This window comes from Psittacula echo (genome assembly GCF_963264785.1).
Source record: "Psittacula echo genome assembly, chromosome: 7".
Lineage (NCBI taxonomy): Eukaryota > Metazoa > Chordata > Aves > Psittaciformes > Psittacidae > Psittacula > Psittacula echo.
Window position 1 is genome coordinate 12,196,578 of NC_137740.1, and position 14,808 is coordinate 12,211,385.

The 14,808-nt window shown below is 56.3% G+C and overlaps 2 protein-coding genes across 7 annotated transcripts in view; one reads left to right on the forward strand and one right to left on the reverse strand.

Moving 5' to 3' along the window:
- Positions 1-201: 201 nt before the first annotated feature.
- On the forward strand, positions 202-2,287 carry DPH2 (diphthamide biosynthesis 2; the record flags this gene model as incomplete). Its single annotated transcript, XM_080623664.1, has 6 exons — positions 202-351; positions 434-546; positions 688-908; positions 1,093-1,731; positions 1,874-2,059; positions 2,157-2,287. The coding sequence occupies 6 exons, from the start codon at positions 202-204 to the stop codon at positions 2,285-2,287; spliced, it is 1,440 nt and encodes a 479-aa protein (XP_080479790.1).
- An 881-nt stretch (positions 2,288-3,168) lies between these two features.
- Positions 3,169-14,808, reverse strand: part of IPO13 (importin 13) — a 32,035-nt gene continuing 20,395 nt past the window's right edge. For 3 of the 6 annotated variants that reach the window (XM_080623168.1, XM_080623171.1, XM_080623170.1), the window contains 9 exons: positions 14,351-14,431; positions 13,625-13,762; positions 13,432-13,528; positions 11,514-11,566; positions 4,553-4,619; positions 4,343-4,401; positions 4,141-4,230; positions 3,829-4,010; positions 3,169-3,713 (listed from right to left, as the gene is read on the reverse strand). In XM_080623168.1, the coding sequence (XP_080479294.1) occupies positions 3,614-3,713; positions 3,829-4,010; positions 4,141-4,230; positions 4,343-4,401; positions 4,553-4,619; positions 11,514-11,566; positions 13,432-13,528; positions 13,625-13,762; positions 14,351-14,431 (867 nt within the window). In that variant the 3' untranslated portion in view covers positions 3,169-3,613. Of the gene's footprint in view, positions 3,714-3,828; positions 4,011-4,140; positions 4,231-4,342; positions 4,402-4,552; positions 4,620-7,298; positions 7,401-11,513; positions 11,567-13,431; positions 13,529-13,624; positions 13,763-14,350; positions 14,432-14,808 lie in introns of those variants that run through there. The other 3 variants (XM_080623169.1, XR_013957416.1, XM_080623172.1) reach the window with 3 other exon arrangements.

Sequence of the window (14,808 nt, forward strand, 5' to 3'; positions counted from 1 at the left end):
AGCTGCAAGGGAACTACATAGACCATAACTCACCGCGAAAAAGTCCCTCCCCATTGGCTGCTCTTCTCCTCCTCCGCCATGCCGTGAGGCGCGATAGGCTCCGCTTTACCAGGGGTGGGATTTCCGCAGGCGGGGGGGCGGGGCCTCCTGCCGGAAGCAGGCTCAGAGGCGCTCGTGTGGCGCGCCTGGCCCCGCGGCGCCATGGCAACGGCCTTCAGCAGCGACGGGGAGGCCGTGCTGAGGAGGATGCTGAGCCCGGCAGCAGCACCACCAGCACCGCGGGGAGACCTCGACGGCTTCTACGAGATGGGCCGGGCCGCCGCCTTCGTACGGGGCGGCGGGTTCCGCAAGGTGAGCGGGGCCGGGGGTGGAGGAGGCCGGGGGCCGCGGGTCTCCCCTCCCTGTTGCCTCATCCCCGTTCCCCCTTCCCCAGGTCGCCCTCCAGTTCCCGGACGAGCTCCTGGCAGACGCGGCGGCGGTGGCGGCCCGGATGGAGGCGGAGACCGGGGCTGAGGTGTATGTCCTAGGAGATACCACGTACGGCAGGTTGGTGTGGGGCAGTGTGGGGTCCCGGCATTCCTCAGCGGGCAGGAACGGGGTGCTTGTCCCCTGCCTGGCAGGGCCGAGGGCCGGAGTGGGAAGAGCTCGGCGGTGCAGAGCCGGTCTGACACCGGGTCCTCTCCACAGCTGCTGCGTGGACGAAGTGGCCGCGGAGCACGCGCGTGCCGAGGCGGTGCTGCACTACGGCCCGGCCTGCCTTAGCCCCTGCAGGAAGCTCCCTGTGCTGCACATCTTCGGGAAACAGCCCCTGGATATCGGGCTTTGCACAGAGGCCTTCCGGGAGCTCTACGCCGACCGGCAGAGCCATGTGGTGGTGCTGAGCGATGTGGTCTATGCCCATGCGATGGGTGAGTGCTTGGGGACAGGAAGGGGGCCTCTGGTGCTGCTCTGCTCTCTGCAGAGCTACCGCAGGGGGAGCAGGCAAGCGGTCCACACTGTCAGGCTTGATTTCCCTCCTCTCGCCCAATCTGCTGTCCCATCTGTGGGTTGGATCTGTGGACATGTTTTATTCTCACTCCTCTCTTCCTTCAGGTGCACTGGAGCAGCAGTTGTGCCTCGAGTATCCAAATATCATCTTCTCCAAGGTGGTGTATGGAGACCCCCCTGCCCCTACACTGCTTGGGGAGGAGCGTCAGTTTGGTCGCCAGTTTCTGGTGGAGGCACCGGGAGGGCTGCAGGACTGTGCCATGTTCTATGTGGGCACTGAGGGCCTGACCCTCACCAACTTCATGCTGACCTGGAATCGCTGCTCCTTCAGCTCCTTTGACCCCACCACCAACCGTGGCCGCCGGGAGACCCTCAATGTCAACCGTGCCCTGATGCGACGGCTCTACCTGGTGGAGCGGGCCAGGGATGCCCGAGTGGTGGGCATCCTGGTGGGCACCCTCGGTGTGGCAGGCTACCTGGATGTGCTGCAGCACCTCCGGGAGCTGCTGCGCCGGGCTGGCAAGCGCAGCTACACACTGGCTGTGGGGAAGCCAAACCCTGCCAAGTTAGCCAACTTTCTGGAGGTGGACGTCTTTGTTCTGGTGGCATGTGCTCAGAACTCCTTACTAGACTCTAGTGACTTCTACCGGCCTGTTGTAACCCCTTATGAGCTGGAACTGGCCTGTAATCCAGCTCGTGAATGGACAGGGAATTACCTCACTGACTTCCGAGACCTACTGCCAGGTAATAGCTAAAACCAGCTTCCCAGCACCCTCCCGGGGCACATCCTGCCTTGCTTCCCTGCCTGGAGGCTGCAGTTCCTGCTGCTCTGCACTGGCCAGAAGATAGATGTGAGCACCAGGCTAATGTTACTGTTTCCTGGCAGGTGCCTGTGCACACGTTGAGCTCCCACCAGCCATCCCTGCAGCAGAGGCCATTCCTGATGTCTCACTGATCACGGGGGAGATGCGTGCCACCCACCTCTGCGACCCCGCAGCCTCACAGCTGCCCCCCAGCACTGCCCTAGCCTGCAGAGACCAGACAAATGCTCTTGCAGAGATCAGCCCTGCTGGTTTGTGATTCAGTTTCATGCTGGGGCTGAGCTCCAGTGCAGGGGCAGTGCTGCCTTCTCTGCTCCCAATAACAATTCCCTTTCTCTCTCTTCACAGCCTCCTTCCTGGACTCCCGCAGCTGGCGGGGCTTGGAGCAGCAGCTGGGACAGACGCCCGTTTCCAAGGCTGTTCAGGGCCGACGAGGTATTGCCATTGCCTACGAGGATGAGGGGCGTGAGCAGTCCTGATTTGGCAGCAGCATTGACAGCCAGCCAGGAGCAGGGCCATGTGGGAGCCCAGGCATGGCCTGCCACCATGTGTTGGACCGATGGGATCTCACAGGAGTCTGGACCTGCCACCATCTGGCCTTGTGCTGGATGCAGCCTTCAGTCAGTAGTACCGTGGTGGGAGAGCAGGAGTTGCCTGTGTTTCTGAGGATGCCAGCAGCACCCTGGTGCTCACAGTAGGGCCAGGTGAGGTGCCTTGCCCAGACACAGCCTCCAGGGCTCCCCAGTGTGGGGCTGCTTTGGTCCTACATGGAAAGGTCACTGCTCCACACGAGCCTGCAGCACCAGGGAGCAAGGCTTTTGTAGGCTACAGCTGCTAACTGAATCTGAACTGAAAAGGACTTGTGAGTCCTTCTAGAATAAAACATGGGCTGAGGAACACGGGAGTGATATCAGGTGTCCCAGAGTGAAAACACAGATTGTTGACATCCCCTAGCCGACTCTGGGAGCATCAGCTAAAACCAAGCCAAGAGAACAGAAGCCCAGACCTGGGATGACCCAGAAATGAAAGCCTGTTCACAAGCTGGGCTGGGGAGTTAAAGCAAGGGGGAAAAGGCTCTGACTGAGCAAGCCCCTCACTTGATCTGAGGAGGAGTGGGGCAGGGAAGACCCCACATTCAGTGGGGATGGAGCATCACCCCTTTCATGTGGGGCAGCACTGTTGCTGTTCCATGCCAGGCAGGAGAGCATGGCAAGCATGTATGAGCTGCTTTTGCATCCCTGCCATCAGCCAGGAAGGACGGGAGGCTTTGAGGCACCCCAACCTTGATATAGCCTCCTCCCCAGAGGCAAGAGGCAGGCAAAGTCCAGTCACCACAATAACAACAGCCACAACATAGAAATATTCTTAATATAATTAGGTGCAGGGCCTCCCCCCTCCCAACCACACACATACAAATAAAAGCAGGGGGCAACCCCCCCGCCCAGCCAGCCACTGCTACAGGCACAGGGGCAGCCTCCCTGCCGTGGCACGGGCACCCACAGGGAAGGCCAGGGAAGGGCTGGTAGCCTGGGTGCGGGGCAGTCCTGCCCAGGCTTCCTCCTCCCTGCTGCTGCCTCCTGCAGCCAGCACTCCTGTCCCCTGCGAGGGGGGAGCATGCTGGGGGGAACAAAGATGCTGACACTGAGATGCGGCCACCAAATCTAGCTGAGGAGCGTCCCGAGTGGGTTAATTCTAGGTGGAGGGTTATTCTATGAGCTGTACTGCAGCAGGGTGGGGTGGATGAGGGGACTTCCTTGCGGGGAAGAGCTGGTCCAGGCAAATTGTCCACAGTCCTGGCCAGTTGCTCAGTAGTCTGCTGTGTACTCTGTGCCATGCAGCCCTCGGCACAGCAGAGTGAACTCCTTCACCATCTCCTTCACTCGCCGCTTGTTCACACGCTCTCTGCTAAGACGGAGGGAGAGGACAAAAATGAAGCAGGAAGGATGCATGAGGCCACACAGAGGGGGTCAGGCCCACCACATCATGTGGGACACAGCTGCCACTGTGAGGGCACACAAACCTGAGAATCTGCTGACTGAAGGTCTCCTTCTGCTCAGGGCTGACACGAGCCGAGGGAAAGCCATCCTCCTGCATGGCCTCCTTGATCCAGATGCTCAGGTAGCTGAAGCAGTGCTTGTTCAAGGCAAAGAGGATTTCTGCGAAGTGATCCATAAGGCTGCGGGAAGCCTGGCCACCGACACCCTGCCACAGAGCACACAGACCCTGTCACCCTGTCTGCACCCACCCATACTGCTGGGCTGTCTGACCACAGCTCCGCAAAGATGCTGCTCAAGAATAGAGCCCAAAGCTCTGTGACCCTGGCGTCTCTCACCTCCAGCACTGCCTGCAGCAGCACTTTGCCATTCTCATGCACGACCTGTCCCACAGGGGCAATCTCTCCGCAGCGGGGCAGCAGCTCTGTCTGCAACACAGAGCCCAGCCCCATCAGTGCCACAGCAGGCTCCATACCCAACCTTCAGCCCTGCTCCTGCCCTCCCAGCTCTTGGGAGGCTACACGATGCCACGATACTCACAAAAAAGCCACAGGATGCTTTGACTGTTGGGGCCTCTGGGAACTTGAGTGAAAGGACACCTGAAGGCAGAAATTGCTCAGATTAGCAGCCAGAAACCCTACATGCTATCCCAAATCAGCCCTGTGGTCCCCTGCCCTTGGCTGGTCTGTGCCCAGCTCCAGAGAAGTGGGGCTGGCTTCTCTGCAGAGTGGTTTGGAGCATGGTACTCACCACACTGAAACACTGCTTTGACATCCAGGTTGCTACACAGGAAGAGGTCCGGCTTCCTTTTCAGAGCCTGCAAGGCACACAAACAAGCAGCATAAACCCAGCGCTGCAGAGGCAGCCAGGAAGCCTCCGAGGAACCCAGTGCTCCAGACAGCCTCTGCCTGGACGCACACTTACCTGTGTACAGCCAGGATAAACGGCAGATTCACACAGTACAGCAGGAAACCATCACTTCTCCCCACCCTCCCAAAAAGTGTCAATCAAACAGCCAGGCAGTTTGCTACACTCAGAGTCTACCGACCCCAAGATCTGAGGATAAATGCCACGGTGGGCAGTATACACACAAACACTTTGGAGAGAGATGGGACACGGCGCCTGTCCTGCCAGAACCAGGCAGTGGCCATGCAGAGAACAGCCACGTGTGTGCTTTGCTGCTCTCCTCTTGAAGATGCTGGCATCCGTGGGGTCACAGCAACTAGCTCAAGTGGTAACCCCAGACTGGGCCAGCAGCTCACTCTGCTTGGGCACAAATGACAAGGAGATGCCAGCGTTGCTTGGTGGTTGCCGAGTAGCAACTCTTGAGATCAGAAACACTTTGTTATGTGATCTCACCAGCCCTGTTAGGGGCCAGGCACTGCTGTTGGGGATGCCCCAAGCTGTGGCATCTTGTGCAGTGGCCTGTCCCCACCCTGTGCTGGCCTTAGGCAGTTACTGGACAGAAATGTTTCAGCCTGAACCTTCCACTCCATGAGAAGGGTTTCAGCCCTGCCACAGCAATCCTGCTATGTAAGCCAGCCACGTCTGTGCCCTCACCACTGTGCCACCGTGCCCACTGCTGCAGCCCAGCACTGGGGATGGCAGCCATGCCTCCTGCCCTGCTGTCACTGTGACTCTGGGGACAGCAGCCAGTGGCCCTGCTCTGTGCCTGGAGCACGAAGAGCAGGATACCAGGCAGGCAGCCCTTGCGCTGAGCTGTGTGAGGGGCCAGTACTGACCTCTGAGACTGCTCTCCTCAGATAAAAGCAGTAACAGCTTTTAGCCAGCAGCACCCAGGATGCATGGCCATCTGCCCACAGCCGTGGTCTCTACTTGGAACAAAATAGACCAGTTTCCCACCCCTTCTTCAACAGGGAAAGCCCACGGCCATCTGCCCAGTGCAGAGAACATATGCTGGAGACCCAGAAGCTGCAGGTTTCAGGGTTGCACCATTTCCTTTCTGACCCTATACACACTGAAAGAGAGGACTCATGTTTGGCTACTGAAGCATCACTATACAGGCAGATCTGGCACACCAGATACAAGTGAAGACCTTCACAGGGGCAATCAGGGGCCACTTGCACCTGTGTGTATATACACACAGCACAGACTGTGTGCACCAGCCCTCTTGATGCACTAGCACCAACACTGGAAGGGTAGCTAGTGCCTGGTCAATGGTCTAGAAACACATCTACTCATCGTGGCTGTTGCTGTTCAGTTGGCTCACTCCAGACAGGCTTGCAAAAGACACTGCAGTCCCAGCCATGGGAGACTACCCCTGTTGGGGTAGTGGGCTCCAGACTGGTGACCCCAAGCCTCTCCCCAGCAGCATGCAAGGGCAGCTGACCCCCGTGATACCACTCAGCTGCAGATTCCTTCACCCTGCCCACCCAAAGGTTTAAACCTGAGTCCTGCGCACTGCAAGACTGTTCAGCTGGCACAAGAGTCTCTCAACACGCTCAGGTTGACACCTACCTGCAGAGTGCTTCTCCCGGCCAAACCAGACCCACAGCAGGAAGAGCCCCTCAAGCTCTCCTGCAGACTCACTGCAGCATCTGCTCCTCTCTCCATCAGTGCCACAGAGGAAGTGTGCCAATACTGGCAGGGCTCCTTCCCGTAAGACAACTCCGCCAAGGGAGCACGGAGTGCAAGCCCAATCTGAGCACACATGTACATGTCTAATTTAGAGAGAGATGTTTCCCCCCGTGAGATGGGGCCCTGTGCAGCTTCTCCCATTAGCAAGGAGCACTGGTTAGGTCCCAGTGCTCTTCCCCAGCACCAGGAACTCTGCTTCAGCTCAGGGGCCTTTTACTCCTGCCAGAGCAGCTCCGCTCACATGTTTTGGGATGAGGACAGGTCTTTAAATGCTTTCAAACATACCCGCACATCCTCTGCTGCAGCGGCCGCTGCAGAGGTAGGCACTGGCTCTCCAGCAAGGGCTGTCCTGCAGGCCGCCACATAAAGGACATCGGGTTCTTCTCCATGGTGTCTGGGAAACCCCAGACAGGTCTTCAGAGCAAGCTCTTCTGTGTCCAGTTCTTCAGAGGCAGGCAGGCAGGCATGGAAAGGACACCAAACCCCACTCCTTCAGCAGACAGGGGACAGTGGGGGGCTGCACTGCCAGCTCCTGCAGATCTCCAGAACAAACAGATCAAGGCCTTGTGTCTGGCACCCCCACCTCTTCCCAGACCATAAGTGCGGTGAAGAGCCTCCAGGTTTGGAAAAGGCATGTGAGCTTGGCCAGGCACCAGGTTTGGAGAGGAGCAGTCAGTGCCTGCCCACCAGGGATGGAAGATGCCAAGCCCATGTTCTCCATGGGACTCTAGGACTCTGGCTGGAGCAGGTGTGGTGGAGAGCTCAAGGACTGTTGCATCCAGCTCAAGAAAGGAAGGAGGTAGGTGACAGCACTGGCTCTGCCACCACCAAAGGTCAGTCCTGTGTCTTCTGCCTGGCAAGGCCCTGCTCACCCAGTCTGCCCTGGGGTTCCTGGGCAGGGGAGGTCACCACAGTGCCCCCACAGGTCCATGCCAGTGTGGTTCCCTGTTGGGACTGCATGGATGTGCCTTCAACCCCAGTGGGGAAATCCTACCTGCAACTGGAAGCACACACGAGTGATGTCTGCTGGCCAGGGAGTGGGTGAGAGCTCCCAGACACCAGAACCTGCCTAGTTGTGCTGATGCAGATCTGGGTGCAGCCCCAGCCATCACTGCTGTGTGGTCCTGGGCATAGGTGCTCTGGCTGTGCAGGCAGCACTGAGCCCTGCAGCCCTCCAGGCAGGATGCTCATAGCAGCAGTGATGCTCTGCACCATTCCCAGCACACAGCAGAGGCAGGAGGGGAGCAGCTGAGGACAGATCTCACTGCAAAGGGTGCTGGCACCGCTCCATGCAGCCTTAAGGCAGGCTGGTTATTTTACACTTAGCTTTGAGTAGCAACAACATCTACAGGATCTCCAGCATCTATAAGAGATTTGGTTTAAGAAGCATGTTCTCATGATCAGCTATCGTCAAGGATGGATTGCCAATTAACACAGTGGCAAAATGATCAGCTGCACCAACTGGGCAGTGCCACAGGCTGCAACCAAGCCCAAATAAATATACTGTAAAGTCAACTGAAATACTGCCACACAGAGAGATGGCTCCCTGTGAGCTGGTGACAGAGGGCTGACATGCTGGTATCAGGTGGTAGGATGTGAGTTATCAGAAGATAAAAAGAGTACTTGCTGGTAGAAAGAAAAGACAAAAACACTGCCTGCAAGGAGAAACCAGGCAAGGAAGATGGTATTTCCACCAGGGTGATCGACCACAGGACCAGATGATCAGGGAAGTGGGAAAGTCTCCACCTTTATGCATTCTTGGGTCCAAAATTCCTGCTGCTCTGGAAAATGCATTACTTTGCCAAGGGCACCACAGGTTGAAAAGGCTGGGATGAAACACAGCCGCCGCCACATCAAAATCAGATCTGAAGAGATCTGTGGTTCTCTCTGACTTTAATCCTTAGATCAACCAAGCCAAGTGCAACACCTGGGTTGGGACAATCCGAGGCACAGCTACAGGTTGGGCAGAGAAGAGATTCAGAGCAGCCCTGCGGAAAAGGACTTGGTGTTGGTTGATGAGACGCTCAACATAAGCTGGCTTCAGTGTGCGCTCACAGCCCAGAAACCAACCATATCCTGGGCTGCATCAAGAGGAGCGTGACCAGCAGGTCGAAGGAGGTGATCCTGTCCCTCTACTCTGCTCTTGTGAGACCTCACTTGGAGTATTGTGTGCAGTTCTGGTGTCCTCAACATAAAAAGGACATGGAACTCTTGGAACAAGTCCAGAGGAGGCCATGAGGATGATCATGAGGGACTGGAGCACCTCCCGTATGAAGATAGGCTGAGAAAGTTGGGGCTGTTCAGCATTGAGAAGAGAAGGCTGCGTGGAGACCTCGTAGCAGCCTTCCAGTATCTGAAGGAGGCCTATAAGGATGCTGGAGAGGGACTCTTCATTAGGGTCTGCAGGGATAGAACAAGGGGTGATGGGTTCAAACTTAAACAGGGGAAGTTCAGGTTAGATACAAGGAAGAAGTTCTTTACTGAGAGGGTGGTGAGGCACTGGAATGGGTTGCCAAAAGAAGTGGTAAATGCCTCATCCCTGGCAGTGTTCATGGCGAGGTTGGACAGAGCCCTGGGTGACATGGTCTAGTGTGAGATGTCCCTGCCTATGGCAGGGGATTGGAAATGGATGATCTTAAGGTTCTTTTCCACCTCAAACCATTCTATGATTCTATGATCTACAAATGCTCAACAGCATCACTGCAGAGACTCTTTCCTAGAGTCTTCTCTGGAACACTGGCTGGACCCATCTCTGCCATCACACACCTCTTGTAGTCCTGAAAGCAAGAAGCCAGGGAGGGATGGTGAGGCCACTTCTTGATGGGTTTCAAAGCACCCTACCAGATCATCAGCCTGGGAAGAGAGGCAGGCCAAGGAAGAGGAGGAAACCTTGAGAAAAGTCCTCTGTGTGGGGACAGAGGATGGGATCCTTTGGTTTCCATGGGGTTGCTGGAATTAAAAGGCCCAAGAAAACATCAGGTCTTGACTGGGTGGTGGTGGGCTGTCAGCAGTCTTGCAGTGATCCAAGACAGAAAAGCTGTAAAAGTAGGAGCCTCTGAGCTGCTCTTGCAGCAGAGCCTCTGAAGGATGCAGACTGTCCAGAGATAGGCACCCTGGAGACCAGGCCAGCTGCCAGCTTGCAGCCCCAGCACTGCCTGCAGAGCCTGCTCATGAGGGCAGTGTGTAACAGCTTCCCAGCAGCTGGGATGGGTGGTGGTTGCTCTCCCAGCACACCTCATGGAAGTGGCAGTGGTTGCACTTTCTCTCCAAGAGAGCACAAATGTGCCATGTCCAGACACAGAAAAGGACTGAGACAGAGAGAAACTCAGCACTTTCCAAAGAAACAACAGCCTTAGAAGAGTCTCTCAGGGTCACCTCATGCTCTACCCCTTGACAAGATCACCTCTGCCTGCCCTCCAAGAGCAACAAGGCTTTGTTGAGACCTTTCAAGCCCTCTAAGCAATAGCAGCTCCCCAAGTGACCTTCCAGTGCTTCCCTGCACTCTTGGAAAGACCTCCTACTGCCTGACCTGGATCCTTTTCATTTATTTCCTCCTCTCCTGTCCTGTCCTGTCCTGTTTGTCCCACTCACGGAGAACAGAAAAGGGTTGTTTACCTATGGCTGGAACATTACCTTTTACACACTCTAAGATTCATGCAGCTCCTCAGGCTCTCAGCAGCCTTTCCTCCTCACCATGTGTACAAGGTGCTCATCTTCCCTGATGCTCTTCTCTGTGCTCTCTAGTCTGTACCTACAGAAGTGTTGTGCCTCAAACTGAGTACAGTGCTCAAGCAGAGGTCCTGCCAGCACTGAGTGGCTGGGGAGGACACCTCCACAAACCTCATGCACAGGCCTCATTGACCATCCTCCCATCACATTCAAAACCCTTGTTAAAAGGTCACACCTTCCAAAACCAGCACCAGCAAAAGCTGCAAATGCTTTCTGATAACCTAAATCATGTTACATCTTTCAAGTTGAAAAGCAGGGAAGAAATGCTGCAATATGGCTGGTGAAATGGGTCTCAGCAGAATTTGGGCATTAAAGTGAGACCTGTGAGGAGCAGACCTTGTCGGGGGGGGGTGTTGAAGTGCAGCCCCCTTGCCCACTCCACCCCACAAGACCCACACATGAACCAAAGGACTTTTGGAGGGGTCTCACAGCTTACCACTTACACATGCCGGGCATCCTTCCCAGGCTGCCAGCAAGGGCAGGATGGCCACAGCTCTGGTAGCTGCCTGGGTGGGTGCTCCTGCACAGCCATCGGGCCAGCACGTGTTTAGAGGTCCCACTATTACAGAAACGAAGCAGGAAGCGACTCTCTGGGGCTCCTCCTCACCATCAACACACCCTCTGGGTAGGTGCCAGGGGAAACATCTCTGATAGGCACTGAGTACCTCAAGGACATCAGGGCTTCTCTCCCAAGTGCTGCAGCAAGCTGAGGAGCACGCTGGGCTCCCGCTGCTCCCAACACACAGCATAGCAATGGCCCTGCCTGCCCACCACCACAGGACTGCCAGCCCCCACCACACCAATGCAAACCATCCCCACGCATCACCGAGACAGCAGCACAGGAGCTGCCAGCACCCCGAGAGGCTGTCGGGGTGGGAGGCAGTGTGGCACCCTGGCAGGTCCAGATGCCATCACAACCACGTTGCTCAGACCCAAACCCTGGCAGCTGCTTGCTACCACAGGTATGGGCTTCCTCCCACTGGCTCAGGGGCAAAGCAGCCAGCTCAGCCCATCCCTGCTCCAAAGGACCTATCACAGGGCAGGTAAACAGGTTAGGAAACATCCACTTAATGCTCTAATTTGTCTGTCACCCAAGGGTAACCAAGGCATTAGCCCCAAGCACCCCACACAGGCTTTGGCAAGGCAAGGGGGTGACAGCTGGAGGCTGCCCTGCAGAGGAGGGCACTGCCCTGGGGATGGTGCGGACCCAGAACTAAAGGAGAATGTTTTGTTTTCAACTTCCACGGAAACAGATGGAGAAACTCGATATTCAACTAAAAGGAAAAAAAAACGTTGTCAACAGAAAGCTAAAAATAGGTTTAAATCGAATTAAAAAGAGAAAGAGAGAGAACAGAAAGTGAATGAATAAGAAACTAAAACACACCTGTGCCAGGAGTTGCATAAATGAATCAACAATATCAGGATGATCCCTGGGCCCTAAAATATAATAAAGATGTAACTTAAGAGAAAAATCATACAAACAGCAACTCAACATCATATAGTTATGTGATACAGAAAGAATTTACAAGTGAAAACAGGAGTGTAAGGGAGGAGGGGTGTGTGGGGAAAGGGATGGGCAACATGAGCAGCTTGAAGCAAGTTAAAGAAACAAAACATACAAAAAATCATGAAACTTGGAGAACCCAAGAACAGAAAGAAACTGCAAAGGAAAGGGTCTGAAGCCCCAGGGCCTCCAGCTAGCACCTGGGTGCTGCAGAGCCAAGGAGGAGATCTTCGTGTCCTTGGGGAGGAAGAGGAGGAGGAGGAGCAGGGGCTAGCTGGGCACCATCTCCACAAGGAGAATTAGAGCTTTTTGCACTGTGGGGACCGAGCGGGTGTCTTCAGAGCACTGTTTGGTCCTGGAAGATAACTGCAAGTGAACGACAGCACCTCAGCAAACGCTTGACAGGCCCAGCCGGGCTCAGGCGTGCACATGCTTGTCACCAGCACCAGCTGCTCAGGAGCCCCTGGCACAGTCACCCTCCCACCCTGTTCCCAGATGTTCTCCAAGACCCTGAGTCCAGGATCCTCCTGGAGGTGTCCTCCAGCATCCTCCTGAGAGAGAGCAGTTCAGTGCCCAGAGATCTCCATGCCAGCACCACTCACCCTACCTTGGCATCCTGCTGTGCACAGACATGTCTTGGACCCCATGGGGTCAGGCATTCCCCCGTCTCCTGTTGCCCGTGGGCTCAGCAGAAGGGGCTCACCCTGCTCAGGGCTGGCCACCCACCGAAAGGGACCCATGGGGTGGGTGGGAGCACACAGCCCTGGGCACAGAGAGAACTGCATGGCCACTTGCACGAGCAAAGCTTGCATCCTAGTGTTGGCACAGCTCGGGCTCTGTCTCTCCCTTTTACTCCTGCAGATATGCCTGCTCCTGCACGGAGGCATCGCCGCCTCCCCAGGCACCGAGCCAAAGGGTTTCAGTGCAGACACATCCACACGCCGCTGGCACAAGCAGGGACCTGATCTCCAGGTAAGCCCAGCTTGCCTGCCACTGACCCCAGTGACACCTCAGTGCAGCAGGGTTTGCTTGGACCGTGGTGTGATGATGAAGCAGGGGTCCTCACACCTCCCCAGCCTCCCTACAGAGCTCTGAGCCTTGTACAGGGGGACAGCATCACCCCACCCAGCATCCGGCTGTCAGCAAAGGACAAGACCCCTTGGGAACTGCATATGGAGGTGCTGAAGGACCAGAGCCAGCAGCTCCAACATACATTTGTCCCTGTCACAGGGCAAGTCACCAAGAGGCTGAGGGGAGCCATGGTGCGGAGAGGCCTGTCTTAACCCCCATTTGCTTTTTGTAGGGTGTGCAGTGAGCTGAAGAGAGACGCTGCCCTGGGGGAGGACACCAGCATCCTCAGCATCACAGCAGCGACTCTGAAGAGGTCGTTTCCCAGATGTTCACACACACATCCTCCTGCTTATGTAAGGGCTTGATTCCTGGCCACTACAAACAGCACTGGCTCCTGGAGGAGCCCCCCGATCTCCTGGGAAGCACAGCCTCCCTGCCAAGCGGGACTGGAACTCCAGCTCAAACCCTGCAGCACGCGACACCCAGCCCCACTGCAGAAGCAGGGCTGTCACAGCAGTACAGCGTCTCACCCAGGGGTTTCCTGCTTCTGCTGCCCTGCAGGGAAGGTACCCACCTTCCAGGGGTTGGGATGAATCCAAGAAACAGAGATGGCCCCATTAGCTTAGCTAGGAGTGAAAACAGCCATTCCTGGTAAGACGCCTCCAGACTCCATGCATGCAACAGCCTGACAACAGCCCCAGCGTGAAGAAGGGTTAATCCTACGTACCTTGCTGGAAGAGGGTCAGCGTGACTGAGGTAACGAGCAAGAAGAGGGCCTTGATGGGAGGGAAGTGGGCAGGCTCATGGGCAAAGATGTGAACCAGCTGCAAGACAGAGAGAAGAACTCAAGCTGCTGTTAGCTTTGTACATCTCCAACTCCCTGGGAAGCAGCAGCCCCAGCCCTGAGCTCAGCTCTGTACCTGCCGGGTGAGGTCGATGGCAGAGGCCTGGGGGATGGTGCTGTACATCTGCCCCAGCATCTCACACAGCTGAGGCACCATGGGGGCAAAATCATCCAGGAGGGTCTTCACGGACTTCTCAAAGATGGCACAGACGGACTGCGGGAGAAGGAGGGCTGCTCTGAGCAATGGGCATCAGACGACCTCTTCTGGGGGACAGGGCTTAATGGATGGGTCCCAGGGGAGGGAAGAGCTGGCAGTGGGGATGGGGATCACCCAGGCAGAGGGCTCAGACCTGCTCTGGTACTGGTGCCCTGCCTTGCAGCACAGGATGCTTCCAGAGATCAGGAAACACACTTCCTACTGCAGCAGAAGTCTCCCTGAGGGCCAGGGGAATGTGGATGGTGGGATGTTGCACATGGGCATTACTGGACTGAGAGGACTGAAGAAACATCAGATGACACAGGTCCAGGTCAGAGGAGAACTCTCCTCTTAGGGAACACAGGTTTGGTAGACCCCCATCTCCCTGCTCATGGCAGGGCCCCTGTAACTGGAGAGGAGTGGGGCTGATATGAGCACCAGACAGACTAGAATGGCTGCACGCTGCTGGTGACAGCACTGGTCTGGACAACCGAGCAAGACATCCCTGTTACAGGGCATCACTCAAAGTCTGTCCTTTGCTGTCCCCAGTTCAGGGCTGCAAGGAGTGGCAGAGCTGAAGGCAGTATACAGGAGGAGCCTGGTTACCTCCACCACCTGGGCATCATTCATCCACTTGCTGAGAACCTTCTGTATGAGCTGGAAGACTTGCTGCAGAACCACCACCACCTGCAAGGAACAAAAAGCACTGAAGAGAACTGGTCTCCATGGCACCAGGAAGGGGAGATTCAAAACTAAGCATGGCTTGGACACAAACCTTCAGGAACCACTGCTCCCTCCCCTCTCCAAAGATGGACAGCTTTCTTCCCTGCTGAAGCAGCCTGGCACAGCTCACAGTGCCAGGCTGTCCTCAAGTGCAGCACCCAGCCAAGAGGGACCCTGCAGGTCACCTCTGGCCACCTCAGGAGTGGTGGGATGAGCTAAAGGAGTTGTTTTAGCTGAATGCAGTGGCACTACCCTCTTCACGGTACACACACTGCATTCCCCATTAACCCCCCTTTCCTGGCACCAGCAGCGAATAGCAAGGCTTCAGCCAGGCTGTGGCA